Here is a 23,871-nt window from a genome sequence, read left to right on the forward strand (position 1 = left end):
TAAGTATGATGGAAAATGGGATGTGTGTTATTTGTACCTGCGGTGTAAACAGTTTAATCCGGCCTCCTGATGGGTGTTCCACATTCCTGGCGTTCCTCACAGACGTGTCGTCACGTCACCTACTACACTACTAACAAATCCCGACGCTACTGCTGTCTGATTGTGTTTGTGGATCAACCACGCTTAATTCTGAAACAAGGCATTCTATCTGTATGTGTATCGTTTTATTCAGAGCAGACCTTTTAGAATGAACTCATTTAGACGGTGTAGTGGGAATAGTGTTGTCGGATTTGCTTAAAGGTCCGCTCTCGACTCGGCTGGTTGGCTGCTAGCCTGCTGTTGCTAACCATCTGGAAAAAAATCGCTACGCTCTGCTGCCAAGCTAATCAACACGTTTCGGCTTCGGGATATCAAGAATACGAGTTTTTGTGTGACGGATTTTAAAAGCTACATTTGCATATATTGTAAGTAAAACCAGAATTTTCTTTTATAATTATTTTTGCTGTTTTGGCGTTGTGGGTGAGCCTACAAGCTAGCTAGCATTTCCTCCAGAAACTCTAGTTGGTAGAGTGGTGATCCAGGGATGCGTCCCAAACTGCATACTAGCGTACTAAACAGTATGAGAATAGTACGGATAGCTTTGGGATGTACACGTGCTGTTTACATACTAGATAGTACGGTAGTGTGCAGTTAGTACACAGGCTTAGTTACAGCGTTCTTAGTGACGGTAGTTGTACTGTTAAACTCGGATATACATTTTGGATAGTATATAAACATTATGAACTAATGTATATTTACGTTGTTAAAATGAGTTTAGGTCGACGTTTTTATTATAATTTCGACGAAAGCGGGTTGCTATCGTGCTAGCTTGTTAGCAAACACGGATCGAGTAAAATGTAATGATAGTTTGCAGGTCAGTTATTACAGAGGTGACTTTACACAGCTAGCTGTAAGTAATTCAATTAAAATAACATTTCGCATTAAATACTATTTATTTTATAGCGAGTGTAGTGGGGCTTCTCACATTTCTGATGTGATTTAGCTTTTAAACATTTGGTTTTTGAAAGCTATGTATTGTATTCTGTATTTTTTTACATTGCATGTGTTAGTGTAATACATTTATAGTAACCTTTCTTAAATAATTAAAACCAGTCACACTTCTTGCTTGTTTTGAACATTTTCAGCCTGAAATCAGGTAGCAAATAAAGTAGAATCGATTAATAAAGCTGAGATATTGAGAACCTCGTAAAATTGCAAGAAAAATAATCCACAGACCATGTTAATAGAAGTTAAAACCCATATAAACTGATTTATTATGAAGCCGCATGACCAATTGCCCCTTATCTTTCACCCCACCTTTAAAACTTGTAAACAAAAACTTGTAAACCCATTTACAATGCCCTAAAACAACTAGATATTAAAATAATATATTTTTAAATATTTTTGTCTATGAAAGCTTCAGACTTGGCTCATATAAACATGTACCTTTGATTTGCTTCCTTTAATAGCTGTTGTAGCAGCTTTGTGCTTGTTTTTTTAATCCTCCACCCTTTTAAATGTTGGATTTTTCTGCCTCTGATTAGTTTGATTTGTAAGGAAACAATCTGATGTAAGCAGCAGTATATGGATTTTGTATAAACGTTAAGTGTGAGTAAATATCATAAATCTCAAATTCTGTTGTAGTTTAAAACATGAACCTGAAAATATTGCTTTCATTTTATTTAAAATAAATTACCATAAGTTTTGAATGTCAGTTTTTCTTGGATAATAGATAATTTTTTGCTTTAAACAATATCTTAGTTGCATATATTAAACAATATTCAGTTCTCTAGATATGCTGTAGTACAGTGAGTAGATTTTACAATACTACGGGTAACGATATTGCTCAAACTCTCAGTTGGCATGCAACATTAGTTTGGTATTAGATTACTTTGACAATGTCCATATCAGATTAGTAATGAATGATTTTTCAGTTCAGTTTAGGCCCATATCATACTGACAAAAATGTAACTATTGCATCATCAATAGTAATTGTAAGTAGTAATAGTAATTAATTGCTTACCTTTAACAAGTTCAATTGTTCTAGGAGGTTGATGGGTGGGGGAAAATGATAAATTAGATATAGCTATGTTGTTTCAGTTTTCGGATTACATATATATTTAAATTATATATATATAGTTTATAATGATTAAATAATGTAATGAAATAACTGACATGACAACAAAGTTAAGATTTCTGCCTAGAGTGTCTCTCCCTGATTACAGTATAAATGGTTTGTGTATTTAAGATTGGTAATTACATGATGTTTATTCCCAGTGCCTCCCTGACGAACTGTGCTATGGGTGCTTGTTTGTGTCTTCTGCAAGAAGTGTCCAAGTGAGGAAGCCATATGAAATCCAGACATTATTAGAACCCAACCGAAGGCCTGATGTTTCTCTGATGCCTGAAAAATGATGCCTGTAAGTACACTGTTTCACAATTGATGTGCCCAGGTGTATTTTTTTTACATGCGATTTAGTGGCAAATTCTTTAGTCTTTAGATTCTTTAGTGCCAAAAATGTGCACATGCTGCAGCTTTGAGATGTACAGTATTATGTTCAGTTTTTTTCTTTTAGGAATCAGATTGAGAAAAAGAATCTTTCCTTAAAAGCAGATTACCCAAGTTAATGTTACCTACTCATTAACAATCTCTGTGAATGACAGGACAATTTAAAATTGTGCCTTGAAGGATCCTTTTTCTTGTAAAAAGGCCATGTTTTGATCTTGAGATAAAGAGAGCCACCTCCCTCCTGACAGCACTAATGGCAGTAATTAGTTTTATGGTACTGACGTGATTGGAGTGGAGTGTTTTGCTTTGTCTTAATTGATAGATGGGTTCAGCAGTCCCAAGTCAGCACTTACAGAGACTGATGATGTCACGTGTGGCCAGAAGTTTTTGCAAAAGAATTAAAATTGAAATGCCAGAATTTAGCTGATCTTGCTGCCACACGGCCACATACGATTTGCTTTGTTGTTTCAATGTTGAAATGTGTGCTCATCTGCTATATACGATATACACCTTTTTTATTCTGTCTCTTTTCAAGAATGTACAATTTAAATTTATGTTCATAAAGTCTTTGGTACTGCTAATGTTTAGTGCAAACAAGTGAAATGCTGTGAAATGTGTTACACATTAACATTGGTAAATATCGTCTTCTAAAGCTTTTACTGATAAAGAAGTGTGATTTTAAGTCTTAAAGTTTTATCTTAAATCCCTCATTATCACATGCTTAAAGAGTTTGAATGAAGGTGATGATTGACCCTCTATTTGGTCTAGAACCAAAATAATTATCTAATCTAATGTTTATAACCCAGTGTTTAGGCACCACTTAGGTCTCTTATCTCCCATCTGCCTAATAAGAAGGAAGCAGCTGTGATTAAAAGGTACATACACAACAGTTTGTGGTTTTACTAGGTTTTACTGAAATTTCTATCTGAGCACTAATAAAAGCAAATTTTTCTACTAATAAAAACACAAGAAAAAGTTGTGTTTAATGAATTGTAATAGTGACCTCATGTACGGTAATGTAAAATTACCTTTTCCCCAAAGTCCTTTCTGAAAAGAAGACTAGTTAATGTTCATGATTAAAATGAAGCACCTGAGCGTTTTTCTGTTGAAGTTATAACTGCAGCCTGCTGTTGCTCAGGGGACACATCTGTAAGCAGAGTATTTCATTTACCACAGCACCAGAGGGCTCGTTGATTAAACTGGTGCATGTGTACTGGGGGATTGGGTTTCTGCTAAGTTACTCCTCCAAGCTCCCAATGTTTCTGACTAGGCCCCAGACCCACCACAATCCAGATTTAGTTTTTGTTTGTTTGTTTATTAGGATTTTAACGTCATGTTTCCAGATTTAGTAGTTACTAAAAATAAATATTCGCTTTAATCACTGGACACTAAAATAACGACTACTAATATCCAGGTTATTTGCACTGGAACAATAAGAACAGGATAAACCAGAGATGGCAGAGATGTAACAAGGAATTAACAAAGTCCCAGCAGAACTTAATGTGTAGATTTGATGCACTGACCCCAAGTTACCAATTAATTAAAAGGATTCCCAGTTGGCAGCCTCAGACACTTCAGCATGTACTTCCTTTTCCATCTCTTTAACAGATTATGCAGTGTTATGTAACATAATGAGGTTAGTTGCGTGTTGGGAGGGTTTTTATTACCTGACTGAAACTTGTTTTGATCAGATGTGGAGCTCTTGTGTGTGTGTGTAGAGGGGAGTGCCCTGTTTTGCAGGGAGCATGAATGGTCGCATAGTCAGCACATGTATTGTCTAGTGCAATCCTAAATATTTCAATAAGCTACTGATTAAATCCAGCAGATCTTTACTAGTTTATGTGTCTTCATTTGTTTTTGCTGTTTATCATCATTATATTTATTTATAGAGACCTGCTTATGGTTTTTGTTAATTTTTTTATTTATGCATTATTAAGACCTGTACAATGCAGTTCAAAGTTACATTTAAGCTGCATTTTGTTAACCTGTTTGTCTTGTTTTATTTTACACCCCTCTCCTATTACCCACTAATTTACATTGTATAGTAAAAGTATGAGATTAATATGGATTCATATAGAAAAGTTAAAATAGCCGAAAGTATAAGAACAGCTCTTTTGATTATGGAGTTAGGGTTTTCAATCAAACTCATTGATGAAATTAATTATAAAGCACCAGATGCCTTTATTTGATGTACCAATTGAAAACTTGGTCTACATCAGTGTCAGTGACTGGATTTTTGTTGAGTTTATACAGGTAGTGAAACCATTAAGTTGCTACAGTAGTAAGGTTAGTCACTGTGTATGATCAGTTTATAACAGCGCTCTTTTCTAGAGGTTTGCAGCTTACGTGAGAATGGAGCCGAATAGGCTCAGTAGGTAGCCTTGTCACCTCACAGCAATAAAGTACTGGGTTTGATTTCCAGGTGGAGCGGTCTGGGTCCTTTCTGTGTTGAGTTTGCATGTTCTCCCCATGTCTCTGTGGGTTTCCTCCAGGAGCTCTGGTTCCCTCCTACATTCCAAAGACATTCAAGCGAGATGAATTTTAGATACATAATTGTCTATGTTCTTGTCTATAATCTTGTGTAACAAGTAACTACCTGTCCTGTCATGAATGTAACCAAAGTGTGTAAAACATGACGTTAAAATCCTAATAAATAAATACATATAGGAAAGTAAAAACAGTGGAAAGTGTAAAGACAGCCCTCTTAATTATTGAGTTAAGGTTTTCAGTCAAACTCATTGCTAGCTGGTGAATACTATTGATTTGATGAAATTAATTATATACGTTAAACTCTGTGGCAACAGCTTGAGCTCATGATCAGATCACATGCCTTTATTCGATGTACCAATTGAACACTTGGTCTACATCAGTGTCAGTGACTGGATTTTTTTTGTTGAGTTACTACAGGTAGTGAAACCATTAGGTTAGTCACTGTGTATGATCAGTTTATAATAACACTCTTTTCTAAAGGTTTGCAGCTTATATGAGCATGTTAGCAGAATAGTAACTGCTGATGACTCTCCGTGCTGTGCTGTGACTTCTGCCCTGCAGCATCAGTGTCACATAGCAATTCAGCTGAAGTGTGTGTCCTTTTTAACTATGTGGGACACAGGCAACCAAGAGAAAGCAGAGCTGGCTAACGCGCTGTTGCTGGGGGACTTTAGGGCAGCCATGCTCACTAAGCTTGCAATATGTAGGCTAAGAAATTAAATTTGAATTTTTGCTTTTACTGAATTGCTTTTAAACATACACATACAAAACATTTTCAATATGTAGGATGACAAAAGTGATGTCATGCATTATTATTGGATCTGGTGGAACAAATACAGTCTGATGTCTTGCAAATACACAAGTGTGCAAGTTTTTGTGGAGTTTGTACATAAGAGATTTAACAGATGTGCTGACTTTTTCTCCTGGATGTTGGTATAAGAAAACAGAATTAAGCAATGGCCACAGTGTACTGCACACAGACCCTGTGTGATAAAGTTTTTGTAATGAAGATTTGCATTACTGTTACATGGGGGTATCAAAGGGCCAAGGTTTGAGTTTAAAACCCCTGATTTAGGCAATTCATCATTTATTTACAAATACCGTGACACTGCTCCTGGGGTGTTGGGATGCCTTCTAACCCAGCAAATGGCTTAAGACCTCAGCCTGAAAACGAGATCAGTCCATCTCTACTTATGACCCTCAGTGCCCTGTTAGTGGTGGAAGTAACTTAAAATGCCAGGAAAGATTTCCTGAATATAAGTAATGACTACAGCTATTCGTGTAAGTACATTTCCTTTAGCTTAAACCACTGTTTACATACAATTCATGAAATGAATTGACTCAGCATTCAGTAAAGTTCAGAAACATTTCTGCAAACTTTTTTTTGCTTTCAGCTCTTGACAATGGAGCCATTGGAGTCTTAACAATTATGTCAAGTTCTTGTTGGCCCGACATTTCATTACATATCTCATTACAAATTCATCTACTTTCCTTAATGCATCCATTTCAACCCTCAACCTCAGAACTCAGAAGCTTTTTAAACATAAATGCTTCTTCCATTAAAAATAGAGAACAACCTTTAATAAGGAAAGAGGTTTTCAGGCAAAAGCTTTTCATTTAACTTTAATCCTCCCTGTGCTTTTTGGAGTTTAGCAATTATTGACATGTATAATGTAATGCTTATATCGTACCTATATCGTATATTTAGGTTCCAGTGCATGTTTGACACATGATTCATAATATTAATCAAACACCAGTGCCTTGTTTATCCTTTACTCAGATAATTATGTTTTCAAAACCAGTTAAAAGCTTAAGCACTGGCTATTTCTCATTTGGCAGTCTAGCAGTGGCAGCTTGTTGGGAATCTTTTGCCAGAACATAGTGGGGAGTCATTGCCAGTTTAGAACATTAGAATGGCTGGCCATTGGCACCACAATCCAACTGCTGTGAGTAATTTTCAGTTCTCTTCAGGGTGCAGCTCCTTTAGCCAGGATTAAAACGTTTTGGGCAACTGGTGTCTGTGACTGTTTATTCAGGTTTGCAAAGTCCTCTTTTTAGTCTGGCACATCTGTGGATTTTTATTTGATGATTCTGCTTAGTGAATATTAACCGAAGTAGTAGTGGTTTTCTGGCATACACTTTTCAGTACATACACAAGTTCAAGATATTGGAAAGGCCAATTCGAAAGCCTCATTGCAGCATGATTTAGCTGAAACCAGTTCTATTGTGTTTTGTGTCCTTGTCCTGTTTGAACACCCATTTGCATTCAAGATTCAACCCACCTTCTGGCTTTTAAAATGACAAAATAAATCTAATTAAAGTATTCAATGTGCTAACCACTATATTGTGATTTCAACCTTGCGTGGGTTGTGAACCAAAAAATGGGTCACAGAAGAAAATGATGATTAAATAAACATGCACATAAACATGAAATGAACTTGTACACATATGCCTCTTTGCGGAAGCTTTATGTTACATCTTGTAAATCACAATAGGACCAGATTGCCATTTTTATTAATTAGGTATACTTTGTTTTGTTTTATTTGATGAATTTTTTGTGTTGCCGGGGTCACGGTAAAAATCATGGCCAAATTGTGGGTCGATTGGGAAAAAAAGTTTGATGTAAACCTTTATATAAGCGAGTTACCCACCAAACTACCTTGTTAATAGCAAAACACTGACCTGACCGAGGAAAGATTTGGTTTATGTATCAGCGTTAAAATAGTGTAAATGGCACTTTGCACCCAGATATAAAAACCGTGCTGGTGTTGACGTGGATATGAACACATTACTCTTAGTCATATAGTGGCCCATTAGTGTGATAAAAGCATAGACCTGCTTCTCAATAAAATATGGTATATCTCACACACTCCGTCATTAGGTCTGAGGTATTGTTTTTTTTTTTTTTTTTAAAGGGGGCTTGGCGACGCTGCTTCGTTTCAATCTTAATGAGAAGTGCATTCTACCCTGTCTCACTCGGATTCCTTTCTCTCTCAGCACTCACATAGTGAACGTGAAGGCTTTCTTTCTGCAGGATTGCAGGACTGCTCGCTTACTACTTTAAGCAGGCATGTGAGTGAGACAGCAAGGACAAACACGGTTGTGCATGTAATGCTGTTTTGATCTGTTGCATTGACTGAGCAAATACCCTCAGGATGAAGAAATTTGTAACCATTGTCCTTCATGGTTTGGTTAACCTGCCTAAGGATAAGACCTGCAGAAAGGAGTACACCAGACATGTTAAAAGAGGGAGCATGAAAACACAGGCTGCAGCCAAGTGGACTAAGGTGATGCTCTTGAGTGACCTTTGGGGTTAGGAAAAGTTTTTGGCAAAAATGTATGGTTAGAATGAGCCTAAGCTTTTGATTGATCTGTGCTCTGTGTATATGTTGTATGCTAGACCAAGATAGATTGATTCATCTGTCATTGTTGTGACTGTCATTAGGGATGTATTATAATTCTTTCATTAGTATTATTCAGACTTGGCATGTTAATTATTAATATTGTTAAAGCCTATAGTATTTAAAAGTCTTTCACTTTTAATTTTCTTTTAGTAATCCAGATCTGTACTTTTACTTTTTACTGTAAGGATTTTGGTGTCAGATTAATATTGGTAGTGAACAATACTCAAAACAATTATATCGACCAAAAATGCAAAAAAAATGATTGGGACAGTTTGCTTTGGGTATTGTGATGCATTGTGTCGCTGATGTGAACAAAAAAGAAAATCAACGTTAATTTTGAACGAATACAGGCTAATTTTAATCTGTTATCTAAGTTTATTTACCATAATGGTGAATTCACATGGTGAATTTAACCGTAGTTTACTTTACACATAGTTGGTAATATTTTATTTCATTAGTAACTTACAATAATGTAGGTTAAAATTAATGTAAATGTTATAGTGCAGGCTTGACCTATTTCTTAATTTTCTTAAATACTTTTATTAATCCTGAAGGAAATTAAAGATTTATCTATCTATCTATCTATCTATCTATCTATCTATCTATCTATCTATCTATCTATCTATCTATCTATCTATCTATCTATCTATCTATCTATCTATCTATCTCCTCAAGGTACTGTTCACAATACATGTAAAGACCTTCTTAAAATGTAGCATCTTTATTTTAAAGTAACTGCCACCAAAAAACATTTTTTGTCAAATACTGGCACTTTGTCAGGATTAGCTTTAAAATGTCATTTACACATTTGATAGTTGGCCATTTTCCTACTTCCCAAATCAGTACAAATCACCAAGATCATGAATAGGTGTTCTTGTGCTTTATCTAATAGTCTTTGTTTCCCTGCAGTTAATAGAATTGCGTGTTTTGGTTTTAATGGATTTGGGCTGACCTTTTGATGTAGGAAAATAATGATAATGGAGTTACTCAGTAGAACTTGTGTGCTCTGGATTCTCATTTTTTTCTAGCAGTTGTAATTGCTTCATCCTAGTTGTTTTGATGATGCTCATCATTGAAAGACAACTGCCTTATCTTTCAGAAAAACAGTGCACAGTTTTTGTTATACGTTTGTATGTGTTTTGGTGTTGTAGCAGAATTGTTTTGCTAAATACTTATTTTGAATAATGATTGGATGGATGTAAATGCTCTAGCCTGCAACTTCAGTTTGTACTTGCATGATTTTATTACTTTCCATATAAATTAAGATAAAAACGTGAGTTTTTAATTAGTATGCATTAAGTAAAATGGCATTAAAGAGAAGCTTTGTTCATTAATATTAAATAAGGGAAAGAAATGTAATTTAATCATGTAAAAAGCATCATATTGAGCTGCATTGAAATATTTTGATTTTCTGCTGCTTTTGTTTAATGTTTTTTTACCATATAAGATTGACTGCAGTGTATTCTAAAAAGGTTGAGACAGGAGCGATGAAGGGCTAGAAATATCATGATAAAATGTTAAATGTGTAATCCAGTCATGCTTTGGTTCGTTGATGGAAACAACTAAAAGTAAGCAACAGTGTAAAGATTTGGTTAACGATGGAGGGTGTGAGTGGAATTGCTGGTTGGGCAAAAATACATCTTTTTTGTAGACTTTTACTCATTGTTCAGTGACATAAATCATTTTAAAACCTAAACTCTTTATACTCCTTAACGTTGGCTCATCAAACTAGACATTTATGTGTTTATAATCAATATTCTCTAATGCTCACTTTTTATTATTAAAATTAGGTTTGATTTTGGACCCATTGGCAGGTCCAGAGAGTTTGTGATTAATCTTCATTTAGCAATTAATAATGGCGCAGTTGTTAATTGTTAAATGTTACGTCAGGTGTTGTCTTATGTTTAAATGTTACGTAAACTGTTCAGTAAACCTTTATTTTTTTCTTTTGGATCACTGCATTCAGAGTAGTTGTTTAATCAAGCATTCATTTTGCAAAGTGCTTCGACCAGGACAGTGAACTTGCATGGATGGGCAGATCTTTTCATGAAATGTGACGTGCTGGAAACATGCCCATGGAAGTGGCCACTGGGTCGGACAAACTGTAAAACGTGCAGACGGAAAGTTCAAGCAAAGCTCCAAAGCTGAAGCAAGGGCATCATGTCATTAAATGCAAGGGCAAGCTAGCACGTCATTGTGTACTGCTTAGCCTGTGTTTATTCAGTAGAAGTGAACAGTACAGAAATGCTCTACTGAAAAATGCTGGTGGTCTGAATAAAATGTGGTACATTTATTTACAAATAAATACATTACAAGTGGCAATTTTTTAAATTGTTTAGATGTGTTGCTTTGTGTGTTTATCAGAGTAGGGTTTATTTAACAGGCTTTGTTTTGAAAGGCATCAGAAGCAGTTTTGCCTATTATGTTGTTTGGAGCATCATACACACACTTTCTCTGTATATTATACAGCTTACACACACACACACACACACACACACACACACACACACACACACACTGCTGCTGTGTCTGATCCACTCATACCAGCACAACACACTAACACACCACCACCATGTCAGTGGTGAGAATGATCCATCCACCGTCAGGGCTCTGTGTGGGCCAGTCAAGTTCTTCCACACCAAAATCACCCAACCATGACTTCATGGACCATGATGGAACAGAACAGCGCCTTCCCCAAACTGTTCCCACAAAGTCAGAAACATACAAAATGGCTTGATATGCTAAGTCATTACGATGTTCTCCTCACTGGAACTAAGGAACCTAGGCCTACCAATGAAAAACAACCCCATAGCATCATCCCTCCTCCACCAAACTTTAAAGATGGCACAGTGTGGTCAGGCAGGTAATCTTCTGCCATTCACCAAACCCAAAGCCTCATCACTAGAGAGAACAAATTTTTTTGCTGATGGACATGCAGTGTTAGTTAAAAAAAAAAAAAATTATATAAAGTACTTTCCCCATCTCAGCATACTCTTCAACTTAACAACTAGAAATGCTACATGTTCTCTGTGTGTGTTTGAATTGATAAACAATATTGGTCAGGATTGAGGCTTGTTCTGTTGTATTTCTTTGTTTGCAGTGTATGAAACATTTGATGAATGAGCTTTTTGTCTGCCCACACACAAACCAGTCCTATAAATGGATTACCACACCTTCAGGAATTACTGTAAGGAGGTGTTTTTGGCAGTGTGCTGAAAGGAGTGGTGTGGCTCCAGTGAGGTCTTTAAGGCCTTGTCCACAACTAGTGTTTTTGTTTCTGGTATCTTATGGTCATCAAAACTTCAAAAAGTTTTTGAACACAAAAAAGCCTCAACAGCTTTTCCCTTATTGTATACATCTACTACCAACATTTTTGGATGAGGTGTGGCATGTGCTTCCTGCAAGAAGTCATTACCATTTTTGTGAACTACATCTTGTGGATCAGGTGTACAATGGCAGGTGCCAACAAACCCATTTCTTACACACACTGCCAATGATGGGCTGTGTCACTTTCATTGGTTGGGAAGATAGTTGTATTAACTAGTGCTGTCAAAGTGCCTCAGGTATATGGCCTAGTTACAATGTTTTGTTTGTAAGCCACATCCAAAAATAGCAAAATAGGATTAATGAAAATGAAGGATTTTTTTAGGTGGTTGACAGTCTAGTGTGACATCTCACATTTTGGTGTAAAAAGGAAATTTGCTGATCTATTGGAGATGTGCCAGGCATGTACAGCAAGCATTTAAATTCTGCCAAGAGATTGATAGGACAGTACTGGGTTATTTCCTTTGATTCCAAAAAGAGTTGTCAAGTTCATGATTAAAGGCTTCTCTGGCAGGTCTTGTGTTTAAAATGAAATGGTTTTTAAGTCTGTAGATTGCTTTTTTTGTTGGTAATCTTAAGAAAGCCAAAAAATGCTTAGAGGTTCTATAGTTAAATGTGCTTATGTTGCAACTCTTACCTGTTTGAGTGCAGCGTGAAAGGTTTGAAATTACACTCTTATTTTTCTGTGGTTTAAACCTGTTTACAGAATATGCCAGGGCCTGTTTCATCTGCATCCCTGCCAGCTAGCTCAGGTGTGTTAGTATTTTTGTCTGGTTGTGCACTGGTCATTTGTGATAACTTGAGACAGGTAAATTAATGCATGTCTAGACTGGTGCTGTTGATAAGCTAACAGCTCCTTCCTCATCTGTGTACTGCAGTCACTGTCACTAACCACGTGTTGATCTACCTGATATACCTAACTGCCTACGACGGAAGACCAAAAAGTGGGCGCCCAGGTGGCGCAGCGGCGTAATCCGCTAGCACACCAGCACTGAGATTCTAAGCTCCCTGTTCAGAATGTGTTGTGAGTAGTGAAATGTTTGATTAGTTTGGACACTTTTAATCTCTCTCTTTCTTCTCCTACTTTTAGATGATTCTGACTGTGTACTTGAGTGATGAAGAGCAGACTTTGACAGAGGTACCCATCACTCCAGAGACGACATGCCGTGATGTGGTTGACTTCTGTAAGGAGCCGGGCGAAAACTGCTGCCATCTTGCTGAAGTGTGGCGTGGGAATGGTACGAGCCTGACATTCCATACTCAGTTACATTTGTAACAAGTCTCCAACTAATACCCGCTTCTTAACTTCACCACCAATAACATACAAACAAAAGGACATTTAACAATATTTGGAGGTGCTCGGGCGGCACAGCGGTCTAATAGCTAGCCCACCACTGCTGAGATCTGGGTTTGAATCTCAGCTGTGCTAAGATCAGGCAGGTGCCCATGCAGACACAACTGACTGTGTCTACAGTAGAATAGTTAAAGGGATTTGCATTAACCAGCTGGCAAAGAAAAATGGCACAGTGGCTGGTATGAATTACACAAGGGTCGTAAACCACCAGAAGTTGATTTTTTTTTTAAAAATAACATCACCCAAAGTGCTTTATTCTCAGTAATATTTCTACATTTCATTTCATGTTTACCACTGTTTTATCATTGTAATGGTCACAGTGGGTCTGGCTTCCCCAGAATCACTGGGTGCAATGAGGTAATACACCCCAGACAGGACACCAATCCATTTACTGATACCAGTTAAATCGACCCCCTATTTTAATGTGTAAAGACTGAATCTATTATTCAGCCATGATAATAGCCATAGCAGCTGACATGGTGTTAAGAATTAAACAAACAAACTGATAGCGGTTCTTTTGAAGACTGATTGACATGCATACCCATAAAATCAATTAAAACATTCAGAATAACACATCCATTACTACAGAGTATACATAACATTTGGGTCAGTATGGCTGAGTTTGTTTCAATTGAGTGATATTTAATGCCCGGTCCCTTTTATTCCCTCTTGTATGAGCTTCTTTGATGGCTTTTCTTAGTCGGGTCTGTCTGTTTGGGTTTGTGTTTTATCTCCAGATGTCTCTCCAGCTGCTGCCTAAGGCTGGGGTGTATTATGAACGTCCTTTTATCAAGTTTTTTCCCCTCCCAAACTTGCTGCATTCCTCTGGCAGGAGGCCACATGGTGATCACTTTAATCCTTGATCACTGTGTGTGTATGCTTGTTTTTGTCCATCTCTTGGATATAAGGTGTGGCACTCTCCCCCTGTTTAATTTCCCCTTCAGGGTCCCTTAGTGCAGAAGGTTAAAAAAAGGCATGTCTTTAATTGTGTTTGCTGGTGATTTTTATGGATTATTATTATATGTTTTGTCCAAATAAATGGCTGTTCCTTCTGTTGCATAACTTTTTTTAAATATTCTTTTTTGCAGAACGAGCAATCCCTTTTGAACACATGATATATGAACACCTGCAGAAGTGGGGCCCCAGGAAGCAGGAAGTCAAGTTTTTTTTGCGCCATGAAGACTCACCCACAGAGAGCAGTGAACAAGGTGAGCCATTGTCATGAATTTAGATGCAGTGAGCTAAAGGCCGGTTGAAAAGCAAAATGGTTTCCGTTAGTGGACCAGTGGCTGCATCCGGACCTTGACTACATTTTTACATGTTTTGGTTTTACTTGGATTGGTTTGTGTCAGCTAATTAGATGTATAGATGTAGATGTAGGTATGTTCAGCACACGCAGATTATTGTAGTTATGCATTGTAAGGAGGCAGTAAGGACTATAATGAGCAATGATTTAAAGAATGTATTCTTTAATGAAGATTATTTTTATTTTATACTCTTTTCATTACACTGAGGGCAGCTGTAGCCTAGAGGTTAAGGTGCTGGTACAGTAATCATAAGGTTGCCGGTTCAAGGCTCACCACTGCCAGGTTGTCACTATTGGGCCCTTGAGCAAGGCCCTTAACCCTCAATTGCTTATACTGTGTACTGTAAGTCGCTTTGGATAAATGTAAAATGTTAACGTGTTCTTATTCTTTTCAATTGTAAATAAATTCTCATTAATTTTTATTTTTGTATACAATTTTATTTTTGTTTATTTGCCATTTGTGTTACTTTGCAAAATGGCCATTGCTATCTTTCTGACACTGAGGGCCTGTCTGAAAACCTAGTGAGGTTAAATTGTCACTGACAAACCCGAATATGCAAATAAATGACACTCGTACACCTTTATACAAAAATAAAAATTAATGAGAATTAATTTACAATTGAAAAGAACTCTGTCTTGCTCCGCATTCATCCATCATATTTGAAATCTTTGGCGAGAAAGGTTTTGCCGCACAGAATGCTGGGAATGCCTTCACTGCTAAGGAAGCATCGGATGCTCCCTCGTTATTCAGTCAGTTTATCGCAGTGGGAGTTCGTTGGCAGTCTACCAGTGGCGGCTGCTGGTCTTTCAAAGAGGGGAAGCTCATTGTCGGCTTACATCATCAAATTTGTCAATTTATTTATACATAAATTCTGCCCTCCGTTCCTTTTCAAGAAAATGGCCTGTGATCCTATCGTACCAAGTAGGCGTCTTTTCCAGGGACTTGACCAGTGTCCTCTCAATGGCCAGCAAGTAGCTGTCAATCAAAACGGGATTCAGCCTTTCGACTGATCCTCCAATCATCTTGCAGAAGCTCCGCATCCAGATTCTGAACTAACTTGTCTTCGAGATGAACGTGTTCTAACGCATTTGTAGTCAATGAAATGTTAACACAACTGTACATATTTGACCATTTAATTTTTGACATTTTAGGGGAAGCTGAGCTTCCCTTGCAGTCTTAGAGAAATCGCCACTGCAGTCTACCTTATTTAAAACACGATTAGCTGGGTGAGCTTGCTAGCCAACAATAAAAACACAAGTGTAAAAAGAATTAATATACTTTATCTAATCTAGGCTTTGAAATAATTGTAGACTGTGTCATTTTAAAAAGAATTTGCAGTCAGGTTGGAGGAAAGCATTATTGTGGCGGAGCACTGTGGCCTCACAGCCAGAATGTCCTGGGACTGATTCCCAGGTGGTGCGGGACAGGCCTTTTTCTGTGTGCAGTTTGAACGTTTTCCCAGTGTCTGTGTGGGAGGAAACCGCAGCTACCACAGGAGAGCCACAGTCCAAAGACATGCAGGTTAGGTGAATTGGAGTGTAAAACTTGATGTTATCTGGTCACTCTAGAAGATGCTGTCACCGTGTTTTGACCAGGCTAGGTCTATGCAAGATATATATTTTTTATTTTGAAGTTTTGCTCCTGTAGACTTACACAAGATAGGGGTTTAGTTATAGAAAAGCATTCCGGCGCGCTCCGGTGGCACAGCAGTCTAACGGGCTAGCACAATGCTGCCGAATGTTTGATCTTGTGAGTCTGAATCTTAGCAGAGTCACTGACCAGGCTGGGCATGCTAATGTTTGTCTTTGACTTTGTAGATAAGTACGGCTGCAACTCTCAAATTAATATATAAAATCAAATACTTTTTCTGATCCTATTATCATATTGATTAAAACAAGATCACAAGGCTTTAAATCACTTTCTTTCCAAACTTTTCAGTCTAATTTTTCTGAGTTGTTCTGAAAACAGCATCTACATTGTTTCTTTATACATAAAAGGGATGAGTAGTTTGGGTTTGACCTATAAAAATATAAGAATCCTGGTTCTACACCACAGACAAGATCCACATAATGACAGACAGGCCTCAGACAGACGTGTAGTAGTCAGACATTTAAACATCATATTGCTCCTAAAGTTATTTTCTTTATCTTCTAATAACAGGGAGTCAGCAGTCTCAGGAGCAGGCTAACCAGAGAAGTGGAAGCAGCTCAGAGAAGCCCAATGAAAACGGGGTATGTTTGTCTCATGTTTTTGTATCATTCACTTTTCATTAGTCAAAAAATGTAAACATGTTCCATCGTATACGTGCCAAAAAACGGTTAGTTGACGTCTGCCAGCCAAACATCACATCTGCAGCTACAAGCATTATTATAGCGTTTGTACTCTCTTTTCTCTGCTCTTTTCCTCTTCTAGATTTCTATTTTTAAACATAACTGCAGGGATATAATTCCATTCTGTCACAAGAGTATTAGTAAGGGCACTTTTGCCGTGTTGGGCTTGCACTTTTGCACTTGATTGAGCTTTGGCCTAGTTTGCCGCTGATCTTTTCAAAGCGCCTCCAATGAGATGAACTGTTTGATATGACTCGGTAAAAGCGACTCAGGCCATGAAATCTGATGAAATGACTAGTTAGACAGGTGGCCTGTAGCAATGCCATATCGGTGATCTCTGAGCTCTTGATACACTTTTTTTTCTATAAAGGTTATATGTCTGTCTGATTCGATTTTTAAAAAACACCTTTAAGCAATATGTATGGCTTATTTCATTTAATCAGCTAGTTAGTAATGGTTTGCACATAATATATGACCATGAGATATATCATGTGTTTCAAGTTACACAACAGCTTTGTGCATTTTTGCTTCTGCATTCAAGATGGCTGCGAGGCAGATTTACTGCTTCTTAAACAGACTGTCTGTTAAGGCACCTTTAATTATATACACAACATCTGATTAATGACTTTGTGCTGTCTGAGGGAAAGTCCATAAACATGACACCATTATCCTCCAGGTCCTGTTTTTAGCTCTGTTTCTCACACTGTCACTGTTTTATCTGAGGAATCGGTGTCGCTTGCATTTTCTTCCTTTAAACGGTTGGAGTTACAGTATTTACGTTGTACAGTTTAATCAGGTGTGTTGGGAGCATAAAATGCTTAATACTATTCACCCTCCTGAAAAAAAAAATCATTAAAATATTATAATAGAAAAGAGACCTTGGTAGTGTTTGTAATGATATGCTCACCAAGTGCTTTATTAGTTACGCCTGTCTGGTAGGTACATTCACCCATGTATGTATGTATGTATGTATGTATGTATGTATGTATGTATGTATGTATGTATGTATGTATGTATGTATGTATGTATGTATGTATGTATGTATGTATGTATGTATGTATGTATGTATGTATGTATGTATGTATGTATGCATGTATGCATGTATGCATGCATGCACTATATGGGTGTACAATTACTGACTGTAACAGTATTTGGAATCTGTTCATCAAAAACTCCAAAATTTGCCTTGTCCACTCATGCCCTGGACACTCTTACGTTTCACATGTACTGCATTTAGCAGGGTGGCAGCAAGAAGGTCCTGGGTTTGATTCCCAGGTAAAGAGGTCCAGGTCCTTTCTGTGTGGAGTTTGCATGTTCTCCCTGTGTCTGTGTGGGTTTTCTCCAGGAGCTCCGGTTTCCTCCCATAGTCCAAAGACATGCAAGTGAGGTGAATTGGAGATACTAAATTGTCCATGACTGTGTTTTGTAACCAGTAATTACCTGTCCTGTCATGAATATAACCAAAATTGTGTTAAACATCAGGTTAAAATCCTAATTAATAAACTAATACATAAATACTGCATTTGGCAGACACTTTGTGCCAAAGCTACTTACAATTGTGATTGAATACAATACAAACAATTGAGGGTGTAGGTCCTTGCATATGGGCTCAGCAGTGGCACCTTGGCGGGGGTGGTGCTTGAACCAGCAACTTTCTGATCACCAGACAGATGTCAAGTACATTCTTGTGGCCAGTTTGCAGATGCCTGTGCTGTTCTTTATCCTGTGTAAGATCCACTACAGTGATATGCACTTGTGTTCTAAAACATTGTAGACATTTTATGTCATGTTCTACTTGTTACCTTTTGCTTATGAAAGCGTCTTTCAGCATCATTCTCTTTCTAGTGTCTGGCCCAGATTCAGGCAGGAGAAATGCCACGCTCTAGGAAGCAGAACTAATTTTACCTTAAGGGATGCAGAGAGCTGCCTACCAGCAAACCAGGAAATAATAGTCTTCTATCACTTAAGTTCTACAGTGTACACCTGGAGGTTACTCTCTCACTTTCAATCTTTATTTTTCTCTTTTTTTAACTCCATTATTTCTGTCTTGTGGGAGTCAGTGGCAGGCTGCACAGGACATGCTTCACTTCCTTTGCTTAAGGTGGTTAGCGATAGAACTGATTAATACGATGCCATACTAATCGCTGCAGCAGTTGTATTTATTTATTTTATTAGGATTTTAACATCATGTTTTACACACTTTTGGTTATATTCATGACAGGACAGGTAATTACTGGATACACAAGATTCATCAGTTCAAGTCTTTGTTAAACACAGTCATGTTTAATTTTGTATCTTCAATTCACCTAACTTGCATGTCTTTGGACTTTGGGTGGAAACCGGAGCTTTTGGAGGAAACCCACGCAGACACGAGGAGAACATGCAAACTCCACACAGTAAGGACCCGGACCGCTCCACCTGGGAAACGAACCCAGGACCTTCTTGCTGTGAGGCGGCTGTGCTACCCAACGAGCCACCGTGCCGTCCCGCTGCAGTTGAGATAGAAAGATGGTTATCTATTACAAACCCCATTTTCAGAAAAGTTGGGACACTATTTAAATATGTAATAAAACACTGCAGTCTGTGTTTTAATTCACTTGAACCTTTCTTTAACAGGCATAAGGACAAACATGATTTTCTGTGTTTTTGATGATGAACTTAATTCTGTTTGTTAAATATAATGTAACTTTGAAATTGATGCAACACTGCTACATCAAAGCACATTTTGCACTGCACATTCTTACACTTCTGGTACAGAAAAGCTGTAATTAAGTCTTTGATTATTTTGGTATCATTGAGCTGTAAATCAAAGACAACAGAACATTTTGCCATTTTGCTTTTGTGAGTATACTATACAGCCAAAAGTATGTACACGCATGACCATGAACATATTCTGTCCAATTCTAAAACCATGGGTGTTAATATGAAGGTTGTGCTTTGTGGATATACCAGCCTCTAGTCTCCTGAAAGGCTTTTTATATTTACAAGATTTTGGAGTGTGTCTGTGGACTGACAAAATATATGACGTCCAGCACGGATGTTAAGTGAGTGGCTAACATTTCATGTTCAGTATGGTTGAGGCCTGTGGAGTTCCTTCTAACTCCTCAAACCATGCCTTTATGTACCTTGCTTTGTACACAGGGCCAGAGTCCTGCTGAAAAAAAATAAGGGCCTTCCCCAGATTGTTGCCACAAATTTGGAAGCAAATAATTTAGTTTATATTGATATAAATTATTTGATACACTGGTCAACATCTGCTTTGGAATACTAGTATATGTAAACACATAGGAAGATTAGAGCCTGTTTTACCCACAGACATCCAGTGCTTTGTAATTTCAGGGTGCTGTATTTGTTTGGGCTAAATAATCAGATGAAGGCTGTCAGTTGGGAGACTCCTAATGGCATTGGCTCAGTACACATCAACCTAACACCTCCCTATTCGAGGCTTGAGTGTTACCTCATCTGACACAAATACGACCATAATAGTATGCTGTACACTCATATTTGTGTACAAGTTTTTGTTTTTACCGGTTGACCTCAAGACAGACTGACTTCATTTTTTAGATCTTATTGTTCTATAGTTCTGTATTTTAAGGATTGCACCAGTTTCTAAACATAGCAGGCTTTAAGAGGATTTGGAGCTTCAGCATGCCTCCTGGCTTTGCTAAAGTAGGCTTTTCTTTTTCCTCATTCCCATTTTTGTACCAGACCTGACAAGAGATTACTTAAAAATACTTAAAAATCTTAACAATTATATAGTTTATTTATTTTATTAGGATTTTAACTTCATGTTTTATACACTTTGGTTACATTCATGACAAGAAAGGTAGTTACTGGTTACACAAGATGGATCAGTTTAGGTTTTAATGTCAAACACAGTCATGGACGATTTTGTATCTCCAATTCACCTCGTTTGAATGTCTTCGTACTGTGGGAAGAAACCGGAGCTCCAGGAGGAAAACCCACGCAGACACGGGGAGAACATGCAAACTTCACACAGAAAGGACCTGGACCGCTCCCCCAGGGAATCGAACCCAGGAGGCGTGAGTGTGAGGGGACAGTGCTACCCACTGAGCTACCGTTTTCATTTAAAGGCACTGTGCACATAATGTATAACCCTGGCCCAAGGGTTGGCAAACTGTAGCCCTGGTGTGACCTAATGGATTGAAGTTGTGTGTGTTGAAATGGACTACAGGTCTTCTAACCAGGGTCTTTGCACAGCGTTTAAAGACCCCACTCACTTCAGGTCTTTTCCCACCCAGCAGACTCTGTGGCCAATTTTGTTTGCAGCAGAGACTGCCAATTGTGCTCGCTAGATGGCGCCCAGCTGCCCTCTGATATGGACTTTTTGCTTAAAATGTGTTGGCTTCCTCCTGTTTTTCTTTCTTATTTTCACTTCCTGTTACTCCATTTAATCTCTTCTAATCTCACCATCCGTAGCATCTGAGAGCACTTGACTCCCACACACTGTTTTTCAGTGAAACATGCTGTGCATATGTGAAAGCTGCATTATAGCAGAATATTAGTGCATCATATATTGATGATCTATCACTTCTAGTTTCATTGATAGTTCCAGTGATAGGATTTTTGGAAGATTGGATCCATTTTTACACAGTAGTTTCCAGCTAGAGTTTTGTAAAATGTGCCCTCAGAGACAGATTTGCAGAACTCGGCGCTGTGTGGGCAGCGTAACTTTGCCAGAGTTAAAGCTCTTTCTGTGCGTGTGGGCAGGCTTGGCCTGCAGGGATTACATGTTCCAATCTTTACTTTAGTTTTCCTCTGATCTGCCTCAAATCTCTGTAACCATGCTTTAAATAGCAAGCAGAGCATGTAAACATTACATTTAGTCAGCTAAAAAGTCTGTAAGTTCTCTGCAGTGACTGGTTTGGTTTTCTTTATGAAAAAGCCAGATGACCACAATTAATCATCAGGTTTTACGCTCCTATATTTAAAAAAAATGTATTACATTTCTTAAATTCGATAAGAGTGGCAAGATTGCTCAGTGGGTAGCACTGAGAAGGTTCTGGGTTTGATTCCCAGATGAAGCAGTCCGGGTCCGGTCTGTGTGGAGTTTGCATGTTCTTCCTGTGTCAAAACATGTAATTCAGGGATACAGAGAGCGTAGCATATTCCACTTGACACTAGAATCCATGTTGGAGGAGGCACATACTAACCTGTGGCTCATCTTGGCCAGCAAGGGTTTCCTGCAAGCCGAGGTTGGGGTGCCAGAGTACGGAGGATTTGGCTAAACCAAACCCTAAGGGGGAAAATCCAGGGAAATAATTCCAGGCAAATAATCCATCAGTAATACACGGAAAACAGACAGTGGTTTAAATTTAAGATGAATTTGTATTATTTATAACTACACATATATAGTATTTACACGTTTGTTAAATGATGAGACCCTTATTTACCAGTACAGTAGACCCTTGACTTTAATTGGTTCTGAAGGGCTGTTCTTAAGTCAAAATGTTCGTTAGTTAAACCTATTTTTTCAATAAGAAATAATGTAAATAGAATTAATCCTTGCCAGACCTCCCAAACCACCCCCTTACTTAATCTTTCTAATGTCTCAAATGGTCTTTTTTGTTATAAATACAAGTATATTTTCCCTTGAATCTTAAAATATAGAATAGAAATTCCTGTAATAAACAATACACAGTAGTACTGTACATTAAAACACATTTTAGTATGGTATGTGTGCTGTACCATACACCATAATAAATTTCCTTCTTTTTTTTATAAAATGTATCTACCAGAAACAACAATAACTCTCATATTTATTTTATTTTATTTATTTTATTTTATTTAACCAGGAAATTAATCTCACTGAGATTTACAATCTCATTTGCAGGAGAGTCCTGGCCAAGATAAGCAGCAGCATAATACATAGTTACACCTACACAAACAACATACGACAAACATGAATACATAATATAGACAATACAATGATCATTTAAAACAATTACAAACCGTTTTACCTATGTCCATATTCAAAAACATGTTTTTAAAATGACTTAAATTCACCAAATCCTGCAATTTTAAAACATTCTGCAGTATATTCCAGTCTGATGGTGCAGCATAATTAAAAGCCTGTTTCCCTAATTTCGTACGTGCCAAGGGGACCTTAAGAAGATACAAGGAGTCAGAGCGCAGACAGTAATTTCCAGGTTCTTTACGATTTATAAAATTGCATAAATAAGAAGGTAATAAACCTAAGATAGACTTATAAATTAAAGTGTACCAATGAGTTAATCTTCGTGTGGTTAATGAGGACAGAGCTGCTTTTTCATAAAGAACACAATGATGCGTAGAAAACGAACACTTTGTAATGAATCGCAGTGCACTATGATAAACAGTGTCAAGTGAACGTAGATAAGATATGGGTGCATACATATAAATGACATCTCCATAATCAATTTCTGGTAAAAAAGTAGCACAGACAAGCTTTTTCTTTGCTTGAAAGGATAAACATGATTTATTTCTAAAATAAAAGCCTAATTTAACCTTTAATTTCTTTGTGAGCTGAGTAATATGAGCCTTATATGCCAAAGAACTGTCTAACATTAAACCCAAATATTTATATGTGGATACAGTTTCAACCACACTCCCCGACAAGGTAATTATTGATGGAAGATTTGATGGCATCTTATTTGACTTCGTAAACACCATTACTTTTGTTTTATCAGCATTTAAGACCAATTTCAGATTAAAAAGTCTCTGTTGTATAATTTCAAAATTTTCCTGCAGAATACTTACAGCCTGATTTTGAGTTTTAGCTGAACAATAAATAACAGTATCATCAGCATAATAATGAAATCTTGCATTTAGCACATTATTACAGAGACTATTTATGTAAATAGTAAAAAGCAGGGGCCCCAGGACTGACCCTTGAGGTACCCCTTTATCTAGTACCAATGAAGATGATTTAAAACCTTCCACCTGTGCACACTGTGTCCTACCAGATAAATAGTTTTCAAACCATAAAATGGAATCCTTAGATACACCGATATTCAATAATCTAGATTTCATTATTACATGATCAACTGTGTCAAATGCCTTTGACAAATCAATAAACAGTGCTGCACAATGATCGCCCTTATCCAACGATAAA

At 37.4% G+C, this 23,871-nt stretch overlaps 1 protein-coding gene across 6 annotated transcripts in view; it reads left to right on the plus strand.

The window, feature by feature from the left end:
• Positions 1–203: 203 nt before the first annotated feature.
• ppp1r13bb (protein phosphatase 1, regulatory subunit 13Bb) overlaps positions 204–23,871 on the plus strand; it is a 107,487-nt gene continuing 83,819 nt past the window's right edge. For 4 of the 6 annotated variants that reach the window (XR_010013733.1, XR_010013734.1, XM_063002208.1 and 1 more), the window contains exons 1-5: positions 204–464; positions 2,317–2,459; positions 12,857–13,004; positions 14,209–14,328; positions 16,588–16,658. Coding sequence is in view for 4 of the 6 variants with exons in the window: in XM_063002208.1 (XP_062858278.1) it covers positions 2,451–2,459; positions 12,857–13,004; positions 14,209–14,328; positions 16,588–16,658 (348 nt within the window). In the remaining 2 variants the exon portion in view is untranslated. Of the gene's footprint in view, positions 465–846; positions 950–2,316; positions 2,460–3,354; positions 3,424–12,856; positions 13,005–14,208; positions 14,329–16,587; positions 16,659–23,871 lie in introns of those variants that run through there. The other 2 variants (XM_063002210.1, XM_063002209.1) reach the window with 2 other exon arrangements.

Source organism: Trichomycterus rosablanca, chromosome 9 (genome assembly GCF_030014385.1).
Source record: "Trichomycterus rosablanca isolate fTriRos1 chromosome 9, fTriRos1.hap1, whole genome shotgun sequence".
In the NCBI taxonomy this organism is placed as follows: domain Eukaryota; kingdom Metazoa; phylum Chordata; class Actinopteri; order Siluriformes; family Trichomycteridae; genus Trichomycterus; species Trichomycterus rosablanca.